Raw genomic sequence first — 27,114 nt, forward strand, 5'->3', positions numbered from 1 at the left:
TGTGACAGGCGTGGTTCCTGGGGGAGAGCTCAGGATGTGGCCCCTGAGAGCAGAGCACTGTTGGCTGCTCCCAGAGAGAGGTGGGTGTGGGGGGCCCAGGGACATTATCTCCGTCATCCCCACCGCGCTGAGAGTGGTGCCGCTGTGAACCCGACCTCTCCTTTCATGAGCAGACCCCATCCTCTGTCCACTGTCGTTCCCTGAGTCCCTGCGGCCCCTGCCAAGAGCTCAGAGGAGCCTATGCTCGGCCAAACCCTCACCCAGCTGGTCGGCATTTGGGAGGCTTTTTAGAGAGCCAGCGATTACCCTAGCCTTGCACACTCTCCCCAGGCACTGGGCTGGTCCCTCTCCAACCCATAGAGGCCGACTGTGGGGTACTCCCCAGGCCCCTCGTTGCCGCGCTGAGGGATTCCTTCCCACACCCACGTACGGGGCTGTTTTCTGACTTGGCTAACACACTGCACGTGAGAGCCCTCCCGTGTATCTCTCTGCTTTGGGGTCTCCTGGCCTGCTTGTGGTACTCCCTTCCCTCCTGTCCCCTGTAGGCTTGTCCCTATGCCACTGTGGCACCTTCTGGGCCTCCCATCCCCCTGTAGCACCCTTCGTGCAGCCCCACCCCCACGCCACATGCCATGGGCACTGACCTCGGCCCTGGCCTCTGCCTCTAGCTGCCCGCCAGTGCCTTCCTTGCCGAGTCCTGTCTGCTTTCCTGGGGTCTAGGTGCAGCCCAGCCTCCAACCCACCCCGGCTGCTAGCATCTCGACTCTGCCATCTCCTGGCCTCTGTTCTAGGCTGGGGGGCGGGGGTTGGCCCTTGTCCTCAAGGACTAGTGAGGCTCACCAACTGAGTTGACCTGCCTGCCGTGAGAAGCTCCAGCTGTTGCCTGGGGATAATAATAGCCTGTTTCCTAAGCAAGATGAGTCTTACTGTTGTCCTACTTTCCAGCATTCAACTGCTTCTATCCCTGGTCTCTTTTCAATGCCTTATTCCTGGAACTTCTGGGTTTGACCCTTTTGAATGTCTCTGCAACACCTCCCATCTTAGATCTTTGATTGACCTGCTTTAGGAGAAGTTTGGGTTTGGCTTCTCGGTTTGTGCTGACGGCTTATCCCAGGCTGCCTTTACCCCTTGGCCTGTGGAGAGGAGAGAGCTTCTGGTAGAACTGTGGCCTCGCCTGTCCATTCATGCCAGAGTCTCTTGGTTCTGCCTGGTCCAGCTCGGGGTCGGCTGCCTTGGGTCTGTCACACTTGGGCTAAGCCTTGTGGGGCTGTGGGTTTGGTCCTGGGAGACCTCAGACCTCCCTCCATCTTTCCAGATTAGGGCTAGGCCACCTGCTGCCTGCAGCAGGGGTGTGCCAGGTCTCGCAGTGGTGAGGTCGTTAGAGAACTGGAAGCAAAGGTGGGGCGGGGGTGGTAGACACACACTGGGATCTCCTTATGGCCTGAGCCCCGCTTGGCTCAAGGGGTTTGCTTTTGTCCTTCCTAGGAAACCAGAGGTGTGATTATGGTGGTGTGAAGGGATCAGGTAGGGACGGTCTGCCAGTCTCAGGCTGAATTTGGGCTCTGGCCCAGGCCACAGCTCTCATGTATGGCCGGATTGGAGTAGGGACAGCTCCCATGGAAGGTATGGAAGGAGCAGGCGCGTCTGTGGGCTCTGGCTGGAGGATGCGGTCAGGTACTCTTTGCTGGGTCCTGGTGAGGGCATGGCCGGGCTGGTCTGGGGCTGGAGCTAGGCGAAGCTGAGATGGAGAGGGCTGCTCTGCAGTCAGGAGGACGCGAGGCTTCTTGCTGTGGGCTGCGGCCACCACGGCTGCCTGCAGCAGTTGGTTCGTGCAGCCTGGGAGCAAAGTCAGACATGATAAATCTTCATTAGCATCTGAGGAGGTGGACTTTGGAGCAGATTTTCCTGAGAGAGAGATGTGCTGACAATGAAGGGAAAGAGGTGTTCTGTGGGGGCTCAGGTGGCCTGAGCCGAGGGTTGCTCATTCATCAAGTTTGCATAGCTTCATGGGGGCGCCTTCCTGGCATGCGAGTCCCCTCCAAAGCAGGCAGACTGTGTGCCTAGGAGCCCGAGGGTTGAGGAGTGAGCTACAGAGGGCTCTGTTTCATGCTGTTGTCTGACAGAGAAATAATCGTCGATATTTGACATCAGCTGGTTCTTCAGGATAAGTGTATTTCCTGTGTTTTGGCATTTACTTAAATTGCCTTGCATATTTGAAGAGAATAGGTTACAGATTAATTCCATTTAAATAAGCAGTTAAATATGAAATTGCTGAATTTAGGGGTCATTAGTGCGGGAATATTAATATTCCAAGATGCAAATTTTAAAACCCAGGTAGCAGAGGGACATCATTAAAACTTGACAGTCACAGCAAAATGCCAGTCCGTGGTGTGGGGACCTTGGCCTCCTGGTTACTATATACTTGTGTATCAAGTTAGTATTTAGGGTTGGACTTCCAATTATGGCCCATGGAATCTCCACGGGGGGATGGATCCTGAAAGGACAAGAACCTGCTTCAGCCCCTAGGAGGGGTAGGGAGTGGGGTTCCCTTCCAGGGCCTGCTCTCCAGGCAGGCCTAGCCTCCCTCCTTGGGTTAGAAACTGCAGGGAGGAGGCTGGGGGCTGGGGCACAGGCGGTTGGGGCCAGGCTACTCACCGTTCATCACCCAGCGCACTGGTAGAGCCCACCAGGGAATTACCCTCTGCTTCCAGGACCCGCCCCCACCCTCACAGGCACTGGTACGTTTGTGATTGTTGTTACACAATTATTACATGCTCATCATAGAAAATGCTAACTAGCACAGTGACAAAAGCAAGGACTATCCAAAGTTCGTTGCCCTGAGTTAAACGCTGTCAACACTGTGACAAATGTCTTTTGGACTCTTCTGTGTGTATCTGAGTGTGTTTCTCTGTCTGGGTGTTTCTGTGTCCGAGTGTGGGTTTGTTGTGAGTGTATGTGTCTCTACGTGTGTATATTTGGGTGTGGAACTTTGTGTGTTAGTCTAAGTGTATGCCTGTGTGTGAGTGTGTGTGTGGCTCTGTCTAGTGTGTCTACATGTCTCTGAGCATGTGTGCCTGAGTCCGTGTGTATGTGAGTATGTGTCTGCCTGTGTCTGTGAATACACATCTGTGTGTCTCTCTGAGTGTTTGCCTGTGTATACACATCTGTGTGTGTCTGTGTGCACCTCTTTTCTAAGTGTATGCTGCCCTTGTGTGTGTGTTCATCTTGTCTGTTGTGTTTACGCTCATGATATCTGTGTGTTTGTGTCTGTGTGCTGGGTCACTTTGCCGCTCATAGGTGTGTGGGAGCATGTGTGTATCGCACATACATTTTGTAAAGTGAAATTTTACGGATGCGTTTGACTGTTGAGGAGATAGGCCATCGCTTTTCCTAATGTCAAAGTGACATTTGGCGAAATGGGAGGCAGAGTCTGTGTTGTCATCTTGATTTATGTCATCTGCTGCTCTGTTCTTCACGCTGAGCCGTGTTGGCTGCCTGTGGTCTCTTTGATATTTCACAAGCAGGGCTTTGATTCTACACCACTTCGGTTGACTTTGAATTAAGTAGTCTCGTTTGTGTAGGTAGGAATCCGGAAGCTTTGGCAAGCTGGAATCCTCTCGGCCTGCCCATGACCCCCTTCTCTCTCCTGTCCTTGACCGTCTCCAGGAGTGGGGGTGCCAGCCTCACAATCACGACAGTAGATAGTTATTTTTCAAACACCAGTGATGAGGCCATGGAGAGTTCCTGGCTGGTCACAGGCCTGCATGCCCTGTGCGTGATCTCCTGACCTGAGATGGGGCAGGCTTCGGAAGGCAGAGGGGTGAAGGCTTGCTGAGGATTCCCTGCTGAGCCCCATCCTTTGTGCTGGGCCATGTCGCGTTTCCCCGGCTATCTCACTGATAGCTTGACGTGACAGAGTGTGTCAGAGATATGCCCCCATCGGAGCCTCTTGTCTCCTGGGGCCCCCTTTTCAATTATGTTCATCTTATCAAAGAACAACTTTTGGCTTTGTAGATTTTTCTTTATTGTATGTTTGGTTTTTTATTTCATTGATTTCTGCTCTTTAATTTCCTTCTAATTTCTCTAGGTTTATTTGTTCTCTCTCTCTAGTTTCTTGAGAAAGAAGAAAGGGACGTTCTTGTGATGGGACCTTAGGTCATTGTTTTCAATGTTCTTTTCCGCTAAATACATTTAGAGCTCTAAATCTTCCTCTAAGTGCCGTTTTAGCTGCATCTCGGTGGTTATGGTATTTCATGTTTTTGTTTTCTAATTCCGTTATTTCTTCTTTGAGCAGTGACTGTTTAGAAGTCTATTGCTTCATTTCCAAGCAATTTGGGATTTTTATAATTTTCCTTCTGTTACTGATTTCTAGTTTAGTTCTACCATAATCAGTGAACATTTTCTGTATTTCAACACTTTGAAATTTGTTAAGACTTTCAGCATGTGATCTTTCAGATAAATGTTTCTTGTGTACTTGAAGAGAACATGTATTTTGCAGCTGTTGGCTGCAGTGCTCTGTATATGTCGATTACGTCAGGTTGGTTAATTGTATGTTCATATCTTCTACAATGTTGAATAAAAGTGGAGAGAGAGGACATCCTTGCCTTGTTCTTCATCTTAGGGAAAAGCTTTTCGTTTTTGACCATTAAGTATAATGTTAGCTGTGGGGTATTTTGTAGGTACCCTTAATCGGGTTGAGGAACTTCCCTTCTCTTCTCAGTTCATTGAGTGTTTTTATCATGAAAAGGTATTGGATTTTGTAAGATGCTTTTTCTACGTCCGTGTGATTTTGTCCCATATTCTATTAATATGGTGTATTACATTGATTATTTTTTTATGTTGAAGTATGAACATTGTTTTACATTTCTGGGATAAATCCCACTGGTTATGATGTGTATCCTTTTTATATGTCAATGGATTCTGTTTGTTAATATTTTGTTGAAGATTTTTTTGTGTGTATGTTTATATGGGAATTTTATCTATAGTTTTCTTGTAATGTCTTTGTCTGATTTTGATAATAAGGTAGCACCTTGTAGAATGAGTTGAAAGTGTTCCTTCCTCTTCTAGTTTTTGTAAGAATTTATGAAGGATTGGTTAATTGTTGTTTAAATTTTTGGTAGAATTAGTGAAGGCATTTGATCCTGGGCTTTTCTTTGTGAGAAGTTTTGATTACTAATTCAATCTCTTTGCTTGTTATAGGTCTATTTAGATTTTTTATTTCTTGTGTCAGTCTTGGTAGTTTGTGTCTTTAGGAATTTGTCCTTTTCATCTTGGTTATCTAATTTATTGCCACACAATTGTTCATTATAATCTCTTATAATCCTTTTGGTTTCTATTAAATCAGTAGTAATATCCCATCTTTTATTTCTGATTTCAGTAATTTACGCCTTCTCTTTGTTTCTTGGTCATTCTAGCTAAGACTTTGCTACTTTTGTTGATCTTTTCAAATAACCAAATTTTGATTTCATTGATTTTCTCTATTATTTTTCTATTCTCTATTTTACTTATTTCAACTCTAATTCTTATTTGTTTCTTCTGCTTGCAGTTGAGAAAAATGAGTATTCTGCTGTTAGATGGAGTCTGTTAGGTCTAGTTGGTTTGTAGTGTCATTCAAGTCTTCTCTTTCCTTTCATCTAATTGTTGATCTTCCATCTAATTGTTGTATCCATTACTGAAAATATAGTAGTGAAGTCTCCAACTGATGTTGTTGAATTGTCCATTTCCCCTTCAATTCTATCCGTATTTGACTCATATATCGTGGGGCTGGGTTGGTTGGTGCGTATATGTTTATAATGATTACATCTACTTCATCAGTTGACCTTTTTGTCAATATAAAATGTCCTTTTTTGTCTTTAGTAAAACTTTTTGTCTTAAGGCTTATTTTGTCTAACAGTTAGTAGAGCTATTCGAGCTCTCTTTTGGTTTCTGTTTGCATGATACAGATGCATCTTGACTTACAGTGGGGTTATATCCTAATAAACCCATCATAAGTTGAAAATGTTTTATGTCAAAAATGCATTTAATACATCTAACCTACTGAACATCATAGTTTAGCCTAGCCTACCTTAAATATGCTCAGAACACTTACATTAGCCTACAGTTGGGCAATTATCTTGAGTTTCATCTCAAGAGTAATTGCCTTCATCTTCTACTTCTCACCAGAAGCAGGAGACACAGATGGGTATTTTATAGACATGATGGAATAAAAAACCACAAACACAATATACAAAAAACACTGGCAACACAGTACACTTTAGAGTATGGGTGGTTTACCCTCATGATTGTGTGGCTGACTGGGAGCTGCGACTCCCTGCTAATGCCCAGCATCACGAGAGAGTATCATACCGCATATCTCTAGCTTGGGAAAAGGTCGACATTAGAAGTACAGTTTCTACTTGTGTATATTGCTTTCACACCATTGTAAAGTCGAAAAATCATAAGTCAAAAGATTGTTAACTGGGGACCATCTGTATATCTTTTCCCATCCCGTTCACTTTCAACCTGTTTGTACCTTTGAATCTAAAGTATGTCTCTTTAGAGTGTATAGTTGGAGCATATTGTTTTATACATTCTGTCAATCTCTGTCTTTTAATTGGGAAATCTAGTCCACTTACATCTAAAGTAATTACTAGTAAGGGAGGACTTCCTCCTGCCATTTTGTTATTAGTTTCTATATGTCATATGTCATTTTTGTTCCTCAGTTTCTTCCTTGCTACCTTCTTTTGTATTTAATTGATTTTTTTGTAGTGTATGGTTTTGATCCTCTTCTGTGTGTTTTAGTTATTTTCTTAGTTGTTACCCAGGGGATTACAAATGACCTCTTAAACTTATAAATAACTATCTAGTTTGCATTAAAGTCAACTTAATTTGAGTGGTATACAAAAACTTTGCTTCTTTTTCTCCCCTCCTTTGTGTTCTTTTTGCATGCAGATCACATCTTTATACATTTTGTGCTTATCAACACAGATTTGCAATTATTGCTTGATGCAGTTGTCTTTTAAGTTAGGAGAAAAAAGGAGTTATAAACAAAAAATGCATTACACTGTCTTTGTACTTGCTCATATAATTACTTTTACCAGTGCCTTTTTTCTTCATGTTGATTTGAATTACTCTCTAGTGCCCTTTCATTACAGTTTGAAGGTTTTCCTTTACTATATCTTGTAAGATAGGCCTTCTAGCAATTAATTCTTTTTGTTGTTGTTGTTTATCTGAGACTTTTCATTTCTGTCTCATTTTTGAAGCATAGCTTTACTGGATATGCATAGAATCTTGGTTTACAAATTTTTTGTTTCAGCACTTTGACTATGTCATTCCACTGCCCTCTGGTCTCTATAGCTTCTGATTAGAAATCAGCCATCAGTCTTATTGAGGATTTCCCATATGTGATGAGTTGCATTTTTCTTGCTGCTTTCAAGATTCTCTCTTGAAATCACATAGCAATGTGATTATGATGTGTCTAGTTGTTGATCTCTTTGAATTCATCTTATTTGGAATTGATTTAACTTCATGGATGTGTAGATTAACGTTTCTCATTAAATTGGCAAAATGTGTGGTCATTCTTTTCTCAGATATTCTTCTACTTTCTCTCTCTCCTTTTCTTCTGGGACTCCCATGCTGCATAGGTTGGTGTACCTGGCGGAAGGAGCTATGCTGTCTGCCTGGCAAGGGGGGAGGATGGCATTTTCCAGCCAAGCGGCTTGTTCAGCTGACTGCACTTAGAGGCCATGGCCTGGGCTGCCAGGTCTGCTGGAGGAAGCGAGCAGGGAGTCACGAAATTAAAGTTTGGGGTCCCCTCTCGGTCATGGCATCTATGTCTTGAATAAGGTTATTCTTGCTGGTAAGTGATTGGCCGTTGAACTAATGAGCTTGCTTTGTTTTTCCTCTGTAGATTCAATGTCAACAACACCGTTCTTCATCCAGAGATAGTGGAATGGTAAGTACAGCCTGTGGTTATGTTGGTTTTCATTGTGCTCAGCTCCGGAAGGTGAGCGACGCCGCTGTTCCTGCCTGCTCCGTCTCAGAGAGCCCATCACACAAGCCAGTCCCTAAAACCTCTTCTCTCAGACTCCTGTGTTTACTGTGATTTTTTTGTTTTTCCAGTTGTTTTATCGAAAGGGCATGAGTCACTTGAATGTCAATTAAATTTCTCTTTTCCTTTATTTTCAGTCTTTTAAAGCTCCTACTATAAATATGCTAACTTTATGTAGCTAAGTTAAAGTAGATAGTGAAAAGAGTAAAAATAAATATCATGCATAATCCTATTACCAGAAAGGTAAACATGTTTTCCTCATGTCATGCCTCTGCCTTCAGTAGTTGGCATCCTGGTATCCATATTCCTATGTTGCCTACTTTCTTCCCTTGGTGATGCCAGCAGCCCTTACCTGCAGCATAACTGGTTTCTGGTAGGTTGCACCAGGACAAACTTTCTCAGGTGGGGCATCGTCTCCCTGGACCCTGGAAGTGGTCCTCCCACTCAGATGTGCCACCGGTTTTCTTCCTAAGCCATCGAGTTGCTCTTTGATAGCACCGAAACGTTTTTATTTGTTACATGGCTGCACTTACTCTGAATGTGGGCGAGAGGTGAGGGAGGGCCTTTGCCACATCATCACCTGATTGGGAGGTGTGCGGACTCCTCATGTCTGATCCTAAGGCCATGTGGTCACGTTTCCCTGTCTAGTTGGGAGAGCCTGTTCACCTAGTCCTGGAGCTAGGAAACACACTAACGTGAAGGATGAGTAGGAGTCAGCTGTAGAGGTTGGGGGAAGTGCAGAGCAGGGGAGAAGGAGAGAATGATCCAACCTGAAGGATCACTTATTCAAAGGTTGGAGATAAGAGAAAGGGTAATGGCCTTGTGTGGCCTGCGTAGAGTTACACCCTGGGGAGGTGGCTCCTGAGCGTGGATAGAAAGTTGGGCAGGGGCTGGGTTGGCCACAGTGTCAGCTTAGACTTCGTTTTGAGAGAATTGGGAACCATGGGAAACCTTCGGTAGATTTAAACCGGAGAATGGTAGGATCAGGCCTGCATTCTAAAAAATCATTTTGGCCGCAGACGGGAGGCTCAATTGTAGGGCGAGAGTGGAAACAAGTTGCCAGTTAGGAGGCTGTTGCAGGGTCTAGGTGGTGGTGGAGGGGAGGTGTGACAGAGTTGAGAGGTTAAGGCATCAGTCAAGGGGAATGCTACTGGGAGGATCCTGCTGTGACAGCTGAGTGAAGGGTGGAGTTGGACGTGACTCTGGGTTTTTGTCCTGAGAACCTGGGTGGTGTGTCATCGAGATGGGGATGGCTGGGAGAGGCAGGTGCTATTGCAGATCAGGAACTTGTTTGGGGTGTGTTGAGTTCGAGGCAGATGCCAGTGGGAGAGGGACTGGACTGGAGTTGAAGATCTGAGGGCTGTTGATAGGCCTCGGTACTGACCCTTGGGGGATCTGGAGGGCAGGCCAGCCAGCCCACCTCTGTCAGCAGCCCTGGCCCAGCGCCCATCATGGCCACACACTTTGTGAGAGTGTGCCTATCTACTTCAAGTTCACAGCCGCCTCTTGTTTTATAAAGTAACAAATGCCTGGCCCATCTATAGCCTCCGTTGGGCAGAAGAATAAATCCTGGATACTCAGGAATAGGCCTGTGTCCACTTAAGTCCCCTCCTGTGACATTTCCTCATGGCCGCTTACTGTCAGGTGCTTTGGAGATGATGGCTAAGTTGTACGCTCCAGCATCTCCTAAGGGATAAGTCATTAGTTGGTCACTTTGGAACAAGTACACTTTAATTCTAGTGACATTTCATCAAGGCTCGGAAGTAGATTCTGTGTTCATAAGAATACTTCCCAACTTTATTAAAGCCAGCAGCAGAAAGGACTTATTTGGCATTTGATGGCAGTAGAACAATTTTGGAAATGTCACCATGTCCTAACTGCCTCAGGGGTGTGTTTTAATAGTGTGGGTGCTGGCATCTATAGTGATGGAGTCATTCTTGGAGAGAGCCATGATAATCTGATCACTGGCCTCCTGGAGTCACTGAAGGAAGGATTCTGGGTGGATTGGTGGGAGGGTCCTCACGTACAGGGGAGAGGGGTCTTCCCATGACCTTGATTTATGACTCACGGATGCATATTTGAGCCGCTGTGTCCTAAATGCTTTTACCACAGTCTGTCTCCAGGCCCCATGGAGAGGAGCTGCCTGGGGTAATGGAAAAACCATTCGGGCAAAGCCAAATTCTGACCCCAGCCTGCTCCCTCAGGAAGTTACTTATCTTTTCTGAGCCTCAGCTTCTTCATCTGTAAAATGGAGACGTAGTAATAACCTAACTCACGGTGTGAATGTGAAGAGTCACCGAGTGTCTTAGACCACTTGGGTTGCTCTCACCATTTCCCACAGACTGGGCATCTTAGAAACAACAGAAATTGATTTCTCACAGTTCTGGAGGCTGGAAGTCCAAGACCAAGGCACCGGCAGATTCAGGGTCTGGTGAGGACCCACTTCCTGGTTCATAGACAGCCTCACGTGGCAGAAGGGGCAGGGAGCTTTCTGGGGTCTTTTTTATCAGGGCACTGATCCCAACCATGAGGGCTCTGCCTTCATGACCTACTCACCTCCCAAAGACCCCACCTTCAAATGCTAACACATTGGAGATGAGATTTCAACATCTGAATTTGGGAGAGAGACAAATATTCAGTCTATAGCACTGCGCCTCAGTTTCTTCTCCTACAAAGTAGAAGTTTGTCACCCTTGTTGGATGTCTGAAGAACTGAATGACAGCATAAGTGTTCACACATCTGAACAATAATGGCCGTTAACCTTTTGAGACTTCCTGTGTGCCGGGTAGTGTGCTAAATGCTTGATACATGTCACCTTATTTAAAGAGGTCTTTTATTTGTTATAAGGAAAGTGCTCTGATTATCCTCAAGCTCCACATGAGGGACTGTGGCTCAGGGAGGTGATTTGCCCAAGAAAAAGCCAGAAACTGAGTCCAAGCTGACGACGGTTCCAGGATCTTATGCTGCCCCTTGGAGCACCCTGGAGGGGCCGGGGGGCTGCCTGAGTGGCAGCCTCTCTTTCAGTTCACTCTTGGCTGCTGGACATACAGCGTTGCTCAGAGCCCCCAGAATGGATCTTGCATGAGGCCAGGGTGGGGTGGGGTGGGGGCCAAGGGGCTGTGCGGCTAAGCCCCACCAGCACCACGTGGGCCTCCTGCTACACACCTGCACCCCAGCTTCTGGTAAGCTGGGGGTTCAGGATTCCTCTCGGAGCCTCTCTGATTGGGAGGCAGTGAAACTCTCTTGCAGCACTCTCCCAGCTTCCTTTCTCGTTTTTGTTTGGGTGTCATTGGTTTCCTTTCAGTGACTGCTTTATTGTTTTCTATTCTCTAAAGCAGTGCCTTTTTGGATTTCCTGTAAATTCCTCTATAATCATACTCTTCCCCACAAACATGAGATCATCACTGATAATTTCTCCTCTTGTGCTGGGTATTGCAGTTTGAATGCGGAGGTCAAAAGTTGAAACTTAATAAGAGCGGGCGTCTCACTTCCATAATTTAGGCTGTGGCTTTACTTTCCTGTTCTGCAGATGATTAAATTGATCTGAAGGTAGGGCGGGAAATAAAATGAGATGCTTTTGTACTGCCTAATAGCTCAGTGCCTTAGATTTCAGTTAAGTACCTCTGGAAGCGTTACAGGAGAGCAAGTATGTCTGCAATTGCCGCGCGCCTTCTTGGGTTTTAAGTGAGGCTGTGTGAAATTGAGTCATGCGCCGGTTTTAGAACTGTTAATTACATGGAGCGAAGGTGTCCTGCATGTATTAATCAGGCAGTGGGGTAACATCTCAATTTGCACTCCCCGGCCTTTCGATGCTCTGGAGGTGGTGACGTGCGGATGGTTCGGGGGCAGAAGCACACCAGGATCCTATGTCCTTGTATGTGTCCCAAATTAGAAAAGGGACGTAGATGATGACCTAGATTCTAGGTGTGGATGTGAAAAGTATTCCAGTAGGGTTGCTGTCTTTGTCTCCCAACAAACAGGCATTTAACCCTAAGTTAACAAGAACACCAAGTAGAACGCGGGATTCTAAGCAGAGTGAAAGTTTGACTTACGGTGCAGAAAACGGATGTGGAACCATCGGGCCCTGGTCTGAGGTGCAGAGATTGAATTCCCACACCTCCCCTGCATGTGGCCCTCGTCAGGTCTCAGGCACAATCAGTTCACAGCTGAGGCAGGCCATCATTTCTTCATGGCTCTGCTTTCTCTGAGAGGACTTACTGATTGAGCCTCCTGAAGATATGTAATTCCAACCAGCTCTCCTCCTTTCTGTCCCAGCTACTATTCTGGGATTTTTACCCTTTGCATCGCTGGGTCACAGGGGTGGAAGGAGTAGTCATGGGGATCCTGTGGTATTAAATTCCCACCCCCTTCTCCCACAGAACTATCCTCCCTATATTCATCTCCAGGAGAGATGGAATTCCTGTCCCTCGAAATGGATTTCGTTCAGCACTATGACACTTTGATGCTTAGAGACTGATTTTGGAAATCACTCCATCCCGTCTTGCTACTGTTTTCATCAGTGGAGCATTCAGACCTCACTTAATTGATGTCTTCATCCTGCATTTAATGGCCAGAGGCAGTTTCATGACCTGTGAATATTTAAGGGGAAAAAAATTGCACCAATGAATCTCAGCCTCGTCCAGCTTTCGTCATTTCAGGCTTCCAGCAGGGGACTCACCCCTCCCTTTCCCCTGCCCGCAGTGCTGCCTTTCTACTTGAGCAGCCCCCTCCTCAGGAGCTGGGGACTCTGCGTGTGTCTCCCACACATGCCAGGCACCTCCTCTTCCTGGTGGAAGAGCCTGAACCGCCCTCTGCCCAGACTCCTTCGGTGGCATCAGTATTGTCCCGTCCTGAACCTTGGTCCTCTGATGCTTCATGGAGGAGGTGGCCTTCGTCATCTCCTGGGGACAAAAACCTTGCAGATCACATTTCTAACCACCACCCCACACAGCGTTGGGCCAGATAAGGCTGGGCTGAGGCTGACACCCTTGCTCCGGAGGCCGTTGGGGCCCCACAGAGGTGGGACCATGGCGGAATGCCCCTTTTCCTTGCCTTTTTTATGCTCAAGAGTCATGGAAATAGCCTCATCAGATTCAGGCCCGTGAATTCTTCCTGAAGATGGGGAGACAGTCTGCAGAATGCTGTAAAGTCTTATTATTTCCAGCAGTCATCTTTAAAGTTCCTGGTGCTTGTGTCATGGAGATAAGTGGGCCAGGCCGGCATGCCTGGCGCCTGGGCCAGACCTGAGGCCCAGAGTACCCTACGGATAATTGGGTAAGCCGACACACAGCAGACGTCTATTTTCAGGGCCTTGAAAGCCTGGATTAAATTGGGCCAGTCCAGGGCTCGGCGAGGCCGGTTTCTCTGGAGAACTGTCTTTGTGGGATCATTTGCCCTGGTTCAATTTGATGATTTTTTTTTTTAATGTGACTAAAAAGTCAAGTACATCAGCTAGAGGCCTAGCTCGTCATCGTCCCCAAAGTGAAATTGGAAAACAGGACTGTGGTCCTCGATGGCTAAAGATGCTTCCCATCTCTGAAGGGAAAAGAGCATGGGTTGGGCTCCGAGTGTCTCTCCCCTTGAGCTGACTGTGTGCTTTCCCCGGCTCCTCTCTGGAACGAGGGTGCTGAGATGCAGGGAGGAGGCCGAATGGAGAGCCTGTGAGGTGGGCTCCTGGGGGGTCAGATCCCGGGGCTGCCTTTTTCTACGTCTGTGGCTGAGGCCCAGGCAGTGGTGATGGGAGTTTGGGCAGCTGAGGCTGAGCAACCTCCCACGCTGAGCTGTGAACTTCCCCAGGTCAGCGGAGGAGGCCACCTTTTCTTTTCGAAATGAGGCCATTATCTCTTCTTGTTGGAAGTAAGGTGTGTCCGGCTTTGGTACAGTGCCCAGGTACTGCTTCTAACCTGCAGTTCCTGTGTGTCTGCTTTGGGCCAGGCACTGTTCTGGCCCTGACACCCTGCCCTCCAGGGCTACGACCTGGGAGGAGATTTTCAGTGAAAAAGAGATTACAAGTGTGATGGCTTACTGAGGATTTCTATAGACTGCCCAGGGAACATAGAGAGGGGACTTTGCCTGGTAGGGGGCAGGAGGGAGTTGGAGGATGAAAGGTCAGGCGAAAGGGCACTAGCCAGTTCTGGGCAGAGGAGTCCACTGTGGGGCAAGTCGGGGTAAGGCCTGGAAAACCTCGGGAGTCACCTTGTAGTTTTAACTCCATTCCAAGGGCATCTAGAGGCCACTGAAGAGCGTAAGCGAGGAAAAGCAAGGTCAGATTTGCACTTCCTAAAGGTCTCCTGCACTGTCAGGGAGCAGACAGGCCTGGAGGCCTCGAGTCCAGAAGAGGCAGGAGAGACTGTGCAGGCTGGAGGGAGTGGGGCCTGGAGGGAGAGAGACACAGGATCCCAGAGAGGCTGTGGAGGTGGATTCATAGTCCTTGGTGTCATCAGTTGGATGTGGGAGCAATGGACGGACCAGAGGGAGGTGCCTGGGGTGATGCCCTGTTTATGTTTTAAGCAGCACAGGGGTGGCAGAGAACTGTGGTTTGAGATGGGGGCCTGTGGATGGGTGGGAGTTTCTGTCACGCTGAGCTGGGGGTGCCTGGGGGACCTACAGGTAGAAGTGCAGCTGGGAGGCCTGCATCCGAGATGGGGCTGAAGGGCAGGGAGGGGAGGGCCGGGCAGGGAGACGGAGGCGGGGGAGCGGCAAACAGTGCCAGAGGAGGCAGGGCCCCTCTTCATCGGGAGGTCACCTTGTGCCTCTGGATTTGGCGGCTGGTGTCATTATCTCACACATTGGTGAGAGGGCAGCTGGCGGAGCAGTGGGCGCAGGAGGGAGCAGAGGACATGGGGACCTGGTTCGGGGTAAAACATAAAAGCTGCTCTCCCTCCTCTCTCAAGCCAAGGACTGTTTTGGTTTCCTTCCTAGAACTATGGCTGGTAGTGGGGGCTCAGGCTTGGCTAGAAGAAGAGGAGGGGGTAGGCGAGTGCTCGTGGAGCTTCTGTTAATAGGAGCCAGGTGGATGGAGGAGGTTGGGGTTCCATCTGAGCCCAGGTGTGTGAGCCTCATCAGGAAGAGGGCACCCCCTCCCTTGTAAGGGGGGCATGGAGGAGGGCATGAGGGGGTGGGCAAAGCTTGGGGGTTTGGAGAAGAGGTGAGAGTGCCCCTACCTGCTGGCTTCTGTGTTCTCTAAGAAGTAGGAGATGAGTTTATTTACCTGCTGGAGAGAGCTTAGGAAGGTAGAGAAAGTTGAGGGGGTAGGCCTCCTGCATGGCCCCCATACCCCGCTCCCCACAACTCCTGGCAGAATGGGGGGGGTGGAGGCTGAGGATCTGCTGACGAGGAGCTGCTGTGCCATCCCCCCAGCTGCAGGACTCCCCCACTGCCCCCCAGCCCCGGAGCACGCACAGGCACAGGCTCTGGCTTCACCCTCGTTTGGCTAAGCCTGTGTGGATAGATGGGCACAGGGCCTGGGGTCTAAAATATCGATTAGAGTGGCGGCTGGAAGGAGGGAGCAGGGAGCTAAGCTGAGTTAGACGGGCAGAAGGCCAGAGGCAGACACAGCCAACCTGTGTTGTCACTGTGGCCATCACAACGCGAGAAGAGAGGAGCAGGGCGGCAGTGGGGCGCGGAGCACCAGGGCCTGCTCCCTTATCCTGCGGGAGGGACCGGACCTCGGAAACCTGAGCTGCTCACCTGAGCCCCGCCCATAGCTCTGGACCCGCACCCTCCCTGAGCTGCTCACCTGAGTCCCGCCCATAGCTCTGGACCCGCACCCTCCCTGGCACAGGAACACGCTGTGTGTGTGTGTGTGGGGGGTGCTCCCAGTGCCTTGATGGAGAATCAGAGGCACCTTTATGATGATAACGAACAAACTGTTAGGCTTCAGGGTCTGCCCCTCAAGAAGGAACACATGTTCATTGGGAAGACGTCCCAGTGGGCTTGGGGGTTTGCCTTTTCCACGTTCCCCAGGTTTTACCATCTTAAGTGGGCGTCACTGTGCTACAAGAGGCCTTCCTCACTTCCTGGCGACAAATGGCTGGCTGTCCGAGCCGGATGGCACCATAGAGACAGCGCAAGCCAGTGGCTCAGGCTGCTTCTGTGAAGTGCCAAGGGTTTGCTGCCTCTGATAGAGATGAAGGCTCCTTCCCTGACAACTGCCTGCCTCCCGGGAGGCCGCTCAGGGCGGTCAGCCTTCAGAGCATGGACCGCGGCCGGAGGAGAGGCGGAGGGGCGGGCACTGGTCTGCTGTCGTCAGATGCTCTGGCTTTGTCCATCTTGAGGGCGCATGCGTCTGTTCCCTTTGAGAGAGGGAGAGGGGGCCGTGTGGGAGCTTTGGGGAAGATGGGTCGCCTTTTGTAAGGGTGCAGAGCTGGCCATGAGGGGTGGCTGAGGACCCTGTGCTCTTAATGACTGGACATGGCTGTGACCTGGGGTTGCTTATTTGAAATGGTAGAGGTAGAAACGAATATTTATTTAGCTTCTCTGTGTGAGTCTTACTTGGGGATGAGCTTCATTGCAAAGACCAGACACCTAACCGAATTTGAACAAATTAACATGCGTTGATTGTGAGGCCCCCAGGAGCCCCCTGGAGTCTAGGTGCGGGAAATGCAGCCGGTCTCTAAAGGTCAGCAGGGTCTCTTGGTTGCACCTCCTGCCCCACATAAACCCTCCTCTTATTGCTGTTTCTTTCTTGTCCACTCATGTCGCCTGCTGCTCTCTGCAGACTGGCTATTTCCACGTTCATTCCTGCACTCGGGCTGGACCTGGCTGCCCCACCCAGCCCCCCTGTTCCCGCCCCCACCCCTGTCTCAGGCAGGGGCCTGAGTCACATGGCATCCCTGGGCTACCGGTGGGTGGGGGTTCGGAGGAAATGGGAGACCTCTTTCGCCAACTGGGCAGAGCCCTAGAGACGGCATACTTAAGATTCCGGCCCAACGGCCTCACCATGTAGATTCTGTCGCCATTTTCTAGATGAGGAAACGGAGTCCCAGTGAGGCAGGGTATGTCTGGCTGCAGAAGCTGGGCTGCTTCCACCACCCACCGTGGCTTCCAGATCTTGTCATTGGAAACAGCCTGCACTCCAGAGGCTGGCATTAGGTCAGGATGGGCAGCGCTTAGTGCAGCTTGGTGGTCCACCCTGTCACCGCCCCCACGCCCAGGCAGCCCATCAGCAGCCTGGCTGGGCACGACCTGGGCCTGTGCTCCTGCTGGACGTTACTAACTCGCCGCTTTGCTTTTCTCCTCCCTGAAGCCGGGTGTTTAAGACGGACATGGAGCTGGAAGTTTTGCGCTACACCAATAAAATCTCCAGCGAGGCCCATCGGGAGGTAAGTAGGGCCCTGGCTCATTCTGGGCAAACAGCATCACCCTGTGTGGGACAACAGGGCAGCGTCCAGATAGACCATCTCAGGGCGGCTCTGGTCCCCAGCGCCACGCGAGCAGGCAGGAAGCGTCGCTTTATTCCAGACGCGCAGTGACTGCTCTCTTTTCTGTTCCCCAGTGGGGACAGGGCAGGGACAGCAGAGGTTCTTAAGGCACCCACCCTCAGGGAATTGCCCAGCTAGAAGTCCCCACTTCCAGGCAAGCAGGGTTTCCTCCTTCCTGCCATTCTGGCAGTTCCAGCTCCTTTTAAATAATCTTTTGTACTTACCCATGATTCAAGTACGTTCATGACAGATCTCTGTTTTCTGAAAACGTCCTCACGTGGTTCTTTCCCAAACCTTCCCGCTTTACCTGAGGAGCAAGATCAAATAAGGAAGTGTGTTTTTCGAAAGATGGGCAGCGTGACTGGGATAGCCCGGTGCCTGCTTGGTGACAGTAACAGCTTTGTGTCAGGAGATAGACAAGGGTCATTTGTGGGCAGAATCTTGTAGAGTTCATTGTCACTGTGTTTTATGGAAGTTAAACAAAGGAAACCTTTTAGGATAATCATAGCTTTCTGAGCATTAAGTGTTCCCCGACGTCTCAGTTAAATCTTTACTGCCCTCAGCCCATTGCCCCCTGAGCCCCAGTTCTGTGCTGGGTGTTTATCAGCTTCCAAATAGAAGTGCTCCAGAGTGGCTTAAATAAACCATATGGCTTTGGGAGCTTTAAAAAAGTTATAATTTGTCACATTTCTGCACCACTGTGTGCACATAACATCCTCTTTTTTTTTTTTTTTTAAAAGAAGAGATTCTTTTGGAAAAAATGCTATACATTATTTATCAGACAGTGCTACTTCTCTCCTAATACAAATGTCTTTGCTTAATATCCATCCTCCAGGTAATGAAGGCCGTAAAAGTGGGAATGAAAGAATATGAGATGGAAAGGTAAGCTGCTGTGTTTCTCTGGGTAAAGACTGAAATGTAAACACAGTAATTTATGTCCTCTGAGCCAGCAGCCGATGAGGCACCGCGGTGACGGGCGCAGATTGAGTGTGGATAATGAGCAGGGATTTCTCCTTCAAGTGCAGCCTCCTCGCTGGCTCTTGGCAGAGTGTTAGATGGTAACGATCTTTGATTACTTTTCAGGCTGGTTTAGTGCCCCATCATTCCCCTCTTTGGACTTTGTGCAGTTTGCAGGAAACTTGACCAAAGAGCGGCTATTGTGACTCTGAGAGGCGCTAGTAAAACAGCTTGCCGTTTTTATGTGTAAACGCTGCCATTGTGTCTGCTGTGCTTGGACAGTTGGGTCTCGGGATGGTTAAGTGGCTCATAACGTGTTCTGGAGAGCTCCATTGGCCTTGGGCTCCAATCAGGCCTGTGGCGAGCCAGTGCCGCCCGGGTGATCCTGGGGCTGCCCAGCCATGATGGGCTGTGATTAGAGGGTTGGAACTTTCAGCCCCACCCGCCAACCCCCAGGGAGAGGAGAAGGAAGGGCTTGAGATTGAGCTCTGACCCGTGAGTTAATCAGTTGTACCTACATAATGGAACCTCTGTAAAAACCTTAAAACCACATGGTTTGGATAGCTTCCAAGCTGGCGAACACGTGGAGGTGCTAGGAGGGTGGCAGTGCCTGGAGAGGGCATCAAAGCTCCACGTCCTTTCCCCCTAGCTTACTCTGTGCATCTCTCCTAGCTGGCTCTCCCTGAGTTGTATTTTTTATAATAAAGTGGTAATAGTGCAGTGCTTCCCTGAGTTCTGTGAGCCATTCTAGCAAATTATCAAACCCAAGGAGGGGGTTATGGGAACCCCCAATTTAGAGCCAGTCAGTCAGAGGGGAGGCCGGATTTGTGATGAGTGTCTGAAGTGGGGGCAGTTTTGTGGGATTGAGCCCTTGACCAGTGGGGTCTATGGTAACTCCAGCAGTTAGTGTCAGAGTTAAATGAGAGGACATCCAGTTGGTGTCCACAGAGAATTAGAGACCTGGTGGTATGGAAAACCCACACATTTGGTGTCACAGGTGTTGTGAGTGCAGAGTAAAGAGTTTTACCTTTTACCGCCATCCCCCCCTTCCCAGTCCTGGGCTGCCCCTTCCTACCTGGTCTCGAGAGCTTGGCCTTGCCTCCCCTTGCCCACCTTGCAGGGCCCAAGTCCCCCTGGGGCACCCTCAGGGCCAGGTCTGCCTCCACGCCCTGCTCCCAGCCTTTCTGGCTTGCTCCCTTTGTCAGTGCAGGCTGAGGGTTAGGAGCAGATAGGGTCTGCGTGGGCCTTGACGTTCACCATCACGTGGCTTGGGTATAGGTGTCTTTTTCGGAGTCTAACCTTGAATGGAGCCCTGAACAGGGAGCCTCTGCATTTCTCTCCTCTTACCCTGGGTGGCAAGAGGTTAGCATGGTGTTGCTGTGGCGTTCCAGGATGGGGGCATGGAACAAGTGCTTCATCAGGGACCCGGGGGGATGGGAGGGCACGTGGAGCCTTTCCCAGCCTGTGCCGCCACGTGGTCCATGCCGCAGTGCAGGATCTGCTCCGAGATTCCCAGAACCCCTGCCCCCGCAAGGATCTGGGACAGGAAGAGTTCTTCAGGACTCCCGGGGGTGGGCTGGGTAGTGGTCTCTGAGACTGACACTGCCCCAGAAATCTGTTCTCAACTGAATTGGCCCACAGTGACCCACAGATGATGCCTCAAATAAAAATAACCCAGAAATTGGAGCAGGACTAGCTTGCCCCAGTGTGGAACTCTGCCATCTGCTGTATACCAGCAGCCCTGTGCCCTGTGCTGCAGGGAGCCCAGCTCCGAAGGTGACTCCTAGGAAGGTCCTGAGCTGTCCTCCAGCCCTGCGTCCCAGAGCCCGACTGTGCTACCGTTGAATAGGCCTGTGTATGAGCTCTGGGCCAGGGGCCGGAACCCTGGAATACTTCCCTCAGCTCCTTAATCCCCCACCAAGGTAATAGCAGTCTTTTTTTTTTTTTAATGGGAAATTTCAAATACCGCCCCCCCTACCCCAGAAGAACAGCGTAATGAAACTCGAAGTCCCCACAAGGGTGTTTGTTTAGTTTTATCTTGTTATAGTTTTTAAGACAAAATCCTAGCCATCATGTTATTTCACCTGTAGATCCATCAGTAGGGGTCACAGTTGGTTAGGATATGTTTTTCCTTTACATAAGCACCATATCATTATCACCTCTAACCAAGTTAGCAATAATTCTTTAATAGTATCAATATCTAGTCCATATTGATCTAAAGCTATCGTTTTAGAGTTGGTTGGTTCCAAGTCAGGATCCAAAGTCTACGTATTGCGTTTGGCTGTGGTTTTAAGGAGGGTCTCTTGTTAAGCTGGGCTCTGGGGAGATCTTACCTTTGTCTTCAAGCCCGTCAGCCTCCCCCACCTTCCCCATCACTGGGTTCGCCACGGAGTGGCCACCTGTATGGGTCCGTGGCGGTTCTCAGAGAAAAGCGCCTGAAGATCGTGGCCGGCAGCAGCTGCCCTGAGCTTGTGGAGTGGCATCAGTTCGGCTTGACGTGCCAGGTGTGTGCACTGATGTGCACCTACTGTGTGCTGGCCATAGGAGATGCAGAGGGGAAGCAGTGCTTGCCCATGGAGACATCTGATCTGTAGGTCCCTGCGAGCTATGAACCAGGGGGTTTTTGGGGTGGAGGGTCTAGAGGGGGTTGGGGGCTGCTCCGGGGAAAAGCTGAAGCAGAGGTGATGAGAACAAAAGCCAAGACTGTTCTGAAGGACAGGTGAGTGGGGTGACCTTTGGGGGCAGAGGGCGTCACCCCCTGAGGATGGTGGGGAGATGGTTTTCCTAGGACATTGTCACCTCTTGAGGTACCCCCGGCCAGATTTGAGGAGGGCACCCTCAACTGCCAGTGCCAGCCTAAGCCCCTGGGGCCATCTGCAGCTGTTAGGTGGGGCGACTCCTTTTCACTCCTTGTGAGTGGGTTGGATGAATGAACAGGAGACAGAAGAAAATGTCCCGAGCTATTGTTCTGCTGTCATCTATGCCACTATGCACCTTAGCCTTTTTTTTTTTTTTCTAAACTAGTTGAGGAATATAAAGCTTCCGTGGAAGCTAGTGTTAGTCCCCCACAGGGTGCGGCCCTTTTAGCGCAGGCTGGGCTGATCTCCGAGAAGGTCCCAGCCAGTCAGATTCCCCGGGCAGGCCACTGACCCCTGGCTCAGAAGAGTATCCCTAGGACTTGCCATGGCCAGCCCCAGCCCCACAGAGGGACATAGGGCGAAAAGGGCAGGGACTCCTGCGTGTTCGGACTGGAGGGAGTGTAGTGGGTGGGGTGGGGGCAGGAGATGGGGCTAACTTTCTAGAAGGAGGGCACACTACCACCCAAACCATGGTGCTCAGACTCAAGATGCTGGCCAGGACACCCAGTTCTAAGTCTTATGCTTTTTTGTTTGTTTGTTTGTATTATTATGAAAGGTTTGTTATAAAACCTTGAGGTCATGTTTGAAAAAAAAAAGGAGTGAACTGATGGCATTTATTAAGACTCCTTTGTGCTATGCTTGCAAGTGGGGTTTCAGAGGAAATGAAAATCATTTTCCGCAATTGAGGTGGAGTAAATTGTGTTAAGCCAATAAGACATTAATGTTTGGGTAAATCGGGCGCTAACAGCCTCTGACTGCAGGCCCAATCAGGCAGGCCATTTTACCGCCTCATATTATTTAATGTTACTGGCGTAACCAGCTTGTAGCCGGCTGGCATGGGGCTGGCAGCTGAATCAATTACCTACAAACACTCATTTAGAGCATGCTCAATTGGCTGTGTAAGCAGGGCCCGGTTCACATTTGCCACAAGAAGATTAATAACTTGATGTTTTTGACAGGCTGTGACCTTAATTGAAATTGCATTCTCTTTCTCCAAACTATGAATGGGGCATTTGGGGCCCTCCCATGACAGCTTCTGTGGAGATTGTGGGAGTCATTTGAAAGGCAGAGGGACTGTGAGGTGTGCTAGGGGACAGCATGGCGTTGTCCTCCTTAGGCTGGGACCCTTCCGACCCCATCTGGAGACTGCCAACAAGGCCTGGGTTTTTCTCTGCTCTTCCATCCCAGGCCACAGCCCACTGTCATGGCCTCTTGTTTTCTTCCAGTCCTTTGTGAAGAAAGAACTTGCCCAGCTGTGCTCCTCTGAGCTAAAAGTCTCCTTGCTTCTTCCTGCCCTTTAGCCAGATGGAGCAAGTCAGGAGTCGGTGTGTTCACTGTGCCCCCTGAGTCCAGATTGAACGTGGGGGACGGGGACCCAGCCTGCGAGGTTACTTCCCTCCACCCTGCATGCACGGAGGAGCGCACACACACACACACACACACACACACACACACACACACACACCCAGCACTCACTCCACGCATACATCACACGTACAGACATGCACCACATCATACCACATAGATATAAACACCCCCCACACAGATACTTACACACACACTCCTCAAATACACTCACACATCACACCTCTCACATACCACACCACACACACACACACACACACACACACACACACACACACACTCCACTCAAGCCATGGGGTGCTGGGCCCAATGGTTGGGCTTTCAATTTACTCCACCCCAGGGAGCACATTGTAAAACCCTTGCTGTGTTCTTGTTAAACAAAATCATTTTTTTTTTCTTTTTTGAGGATTAGAAAATGTAACTCCAGGGAGGATACCATATTTCCCCATGTATAAGACGCACCCTTTTTCGAAAAATTTGGGGTCTAAAAACTGGATGCGTCTTATACAGTGGTTGTAGATTTTTTTTTACTTGCATTTCCCGCTTTTTTCACGCTTGTTTTTGCGCTCATACAACCACTGTATAAGACGCACCCAGTTTTTAGACCCCAAATTTTTCGAAAAAGGGTGTGTCTTATACATGGGGAAATAATGGTAATTGGGAGGTGAGAGAGTTACAGGCAACCCCACAACCCTACTAACCTGTGGTGATTATGGCTGCAGAAAGCACAGGCAGTTGAGATAGGCAAGCTGCTTTTTTCTGTGCCCCCCTCCACCCCCAGGCCTCACCCTGCAGAGTGGACTCTTGAGCTATGCCTCCCCCTCCCCTCCCCCGCCAGCTGATGTGGGACTGGCTGCATTTCCGCCTCTCCGGAGGCTACCGAGCCTCTTAGATTAGTGCCCCCCGCTTTCATCCATCAGTGCCTCATGGCACACTGTAACCACCGAAGGACCAACTCTCAGATGATGCCTGGGCCCTTCTCTCGATTGGCATCTTTCCCGAGGCTCTCCCTGCTCAGCCTGTGGGCGCGGCGGTCAGACATGTCCCTGGCCACACCCTTCATGGGTCACGCAGAGGATCCAGGTTTCTTTCACTGGTGATGGGCGGCATCAGGAGGTTCTTCTTCCCTCCTTCCTGGAGGTTCTGGAGCGGTACAGCCAGCATTCACTCACCTAGGAGTGGTCTGACCTAATCTGGTCTCAGCCTGGGTAAGCCTGGGCATCAGTGAGGCCACCCTCCGTTTACCTACCCCATGAAAGTGCTAGGAGTTTTGCTTGGAGCCTTTGGAGCAGGTCTGAGTCCAGGCAGCCCCTGAGACCCGCACCCCCTGGGTAAGAACGGGTGTGACGGGCCCTTCTCTGTGGGCCTGGTCACAGTGGGCAGTGCCCCATGCCCTCCATAGCAGACACAGCCTCTCTCCAATGGCCACCTTGAGGGACAAGACTGTGGCATGGCTCGTTCAAAAAGGGCCCCCTGAGCCCCCAGGTCTGAGTGTGGTGAAACCCATTCTTTGCCTCGTGTTTCCTGCCAGCACTTCCTCTACTGTTGGAGACAGGCCACACACAGCCTACCACGAGAGGGCTCAGGAAACCCCCATCTGCATGGTGCACCCTCAGGAAGGCAGCCCTGAGTGCTGCACCCAGCTGGCCGCACCTCCGTGAGCCGAGCCCTTTCCAACAGCCAGGGCTGCCTTGGGTGGACAGTTCCTTGGAGTTCAGAGGAGGCTTTACGTTATCCTGGGCCACCCTATACCAGGCAGGGCAGTCCCGTCCCGTCCCGTGTGCCCCTCATCCAGCCTACTCTGTTCACACCACCTGACATGAGGGAGGGGAGTAGCCCTCTCCATGAGGTTTGGCAGATCCGGGTGTCTGAGACCTTGGTGATGGAGATGCTGTGAGACTCTGGCTTAAAGTAGGGATCGCTCATTTGCCTCTAAGAGTTAAGTGAGGAATGGGCTCATTCAAGGCACAAACCAGCCTGGTATCCAGCCAGAAAGCTGGACAAAGAACCGGAGGTAAAGGCTTCCTGCAAATATGCAGCCTGGTTGATGCAGCCCTAATTAGAGCCTCTGGGGACAAAACCAGTAGAAATAGGCATTTTCTTTATAAATGCCAGGGGGATTGCCCCTGGAGACTCGCATTAAGTAACAGTGGTGCCAGCAGGCATCTTTATGAGTTTACGGCTCGTGTTTCACCTTTGAACTTGATCCTGACTGTTGATTTCCAATAAATACAGAGGGTGCCAAAAAAATGTATACACATTTTTAAAAGGAAATGTGTACACATTTTAAGGAAAAAAAACAGTATTAAAATTGTAAGACTCAATAATATTTGTATACTGATAACAAAAGATGAATATAAGTCATGTGTATACATTTTTTTTGGTACCCCCGGTATTTATCACTAAGGAAATAGTGTTTTCTTCCTGGCTTGCTAGGAGATTTTATCAGAAAAAGGTGTTGAATTTTATCAGCTGCCTTTTTGGCATTTCCCTTGGCTGTGTGTGTGTGTGTGTGTGTGTGTGTGTGTGTGTTAAGCAATTATTAAACTTCATATTTTAGAATAGTTTTAGGTCACAGAAAGGTTACAGGAATACTAGACAGTTCCCACATAACCCCACATCCATATTCCGCTACTGTTCACATGATTGTGGTACATTTGTCACAACTCATGAACAATATTGATACATTATAATTAACTGAAGTCCACACTTCATTCCTATTTCCCTAGCTTTTACCTAATGTCCTATTTTGTGTTCCAGGATTGCCACATAATACATTTAGTTGTCCTGTGTCCTTAGGCTCCTCTGGGCTGTGACAGTTTCTCACTTTCCTTGCTTTTGATGACCTTGACAGTTTTGGGGAGTACTGATTAAGTATTTTAGAGAATGTCTTTCAGTTTTCGTTTTTCTGATGTCTTTCTCATGGTCAGACTGGGGTTATTGTCAGGAAGACACAGAGGTCAAGTTCCACATTCATCTCATCATATCTAGGGTACAATCTGACTTGTCACTGATGTTGACCTTGATTACCTACCTGACTGAGGTAGTGTTTGTCAAGTTTCTCCATGTAAAGTTACTCATTTCCCGCCCCACCACCACCTTCCATGCTGTAATCTTTGGAAGGAAGTCACTATGTACAGCCCACACTTAAGAAGCAGGGAGTTATGCTCTGCCTTTCTGAGGGAGGGGTATCTACATACACTACAGTTAATTCTTCTGTACAGGAGATTTGTATCTTTTCCCATTTATTTATTCAACCATTTACTTATGGACTCATGGCTATATATATTATACTTTGGATTATAACCCAACCTTATGGCATTTATTTTGTTGCTCAGATCAGCCCAGCTTTGGCTATTTCATTGGGCTCCTGTATCCCTCTTCCCCGCCATCATTTTGCCTTTCGAGTGTTTTCTTACTTTCTGCCACTGCGAGATGCCCTAGGCTTATCTTGTATGCACCCCACTCCAGCTATAGCTCAGCCATTTCTCCAAGGGGCCCTGGTTCCTTGTATTGGAGAATGGTGTTAGATACCAAGATTGGGCGCTGGTGTCCCTTCGATGAATTTCATGACCAGACATCGTGGTGTGGGGCCCGCGTGACGCCCCTGGCACACACTCTACTTTGTTGTGGTGAGTTATTGTTTTAATAAGCCACAGGACTGAAATGTTGAAGCAGCGTATCCTAGTGGTGACAGCATGGTCTCTAGAGACTGGTGTCCTATGTTTGAGTCCCAGTTCTGCCATTCTCTGTGCCTCAGTTTCCTCGTCTGGAAAGAGGATAGTAATAGTACCTCAGAGATGGTTAGGAGGACTTGGTGAATCAATATATGGACAGTATATAGAACAGGCCTGACGTCAAGTAAGCATGATAACGATTGCTTTGTTGTTATTCTTTACTAGCATTTTATACAGATTCAAAATAGGGGACTGAGCTATATGGTTTTTTTTTTAAACTCTCTTAACCATATTTTGAGATCAGGATTTTTTATAATCATGATAGGAAACTCCACATTTTTCTATTTTCTGGAACAATTTAGAAAGCATAGGGACTGTCTGTTCCTTGAGGGTCTAAAGAAGTACTTTGATATTATCAGAACTTATTGTTTCTTTGGGGAGAATTTCTTTGATAACATTGCAGGGTTTCTTATGGGATTGTTTTATTCTGACTCTATCCCTCTTAAGAGTCAATACAGTACATTTTCCTGGAAAGATTTTTTTTTTGTCAAGAATCTTAAGCTTATTTGAACTGAGTTATTTTGTTTTCTTAAGTTTGAAAAATAACTCCTGTATCTGTAATTTCCTTTCTTCTTCCTAATGTTATATGTTTGTGTTCTTTCTGTATGGATTAGCATCACCAGAATTGTTTTAGCTTTATCTATCTTTTCATAAAATCAGCTTTTAAATGTATTTATTAGCTCTACTGCTTGTCTAACTCATAGATTCCAAGTTTTAGTGTTAATTCCTTTCCCTTTCCTGCCTAA

At 48.8% G+C, this 27,114-nt stretch overlaps 1 protein-coding gene across 1 annotated transcript in view; it reads left to right on the forward strand.

Annotated features, from left to right (window-relative positions):
- PEPD (peptidase D) overlaps positions 1 to 27,114 on the forward strand; it is a 126,549-nt gene that overhangs the window by 43,214 nt on the left and 56,221 nt on the right. The window contains exons 7-9 of the mRNA XM_019654525.1: positions 7,889 to 7,933; positions 17,277 to 17,352; positions 18,287 to 18,333. Coding sequence (XP_019510070.1) covers positions 7,889 to 7,933; positions 17,277 to 17,352; positions 18,287 to 18,333 — 168 coding nt within the window. The remainder of the gene's footprint in view (positions 1 to 7,888; positions 7,934 to 17,276; positions 17,353 to 18,286; positions 18,334 to 27,114) is intronic.

The sequence above is a fragment of the Hipposideros armiger genome, unplaced genomic scaffold, assembly GCF_001890085.2.
Source record: "Hipposideros armiger isolate ML-2016 unplaced genomic scaffold, ASM189008v1 scaffold_224, whole genome shotgun sequence".
Classification (NCBI taxonomy): domain Eukaryota; kingdom Metazoa; phylum Chordata; class Mammalia; order Chiroptera; family Hipposideridae; genus Hipposideros; species Hipposideros armiger.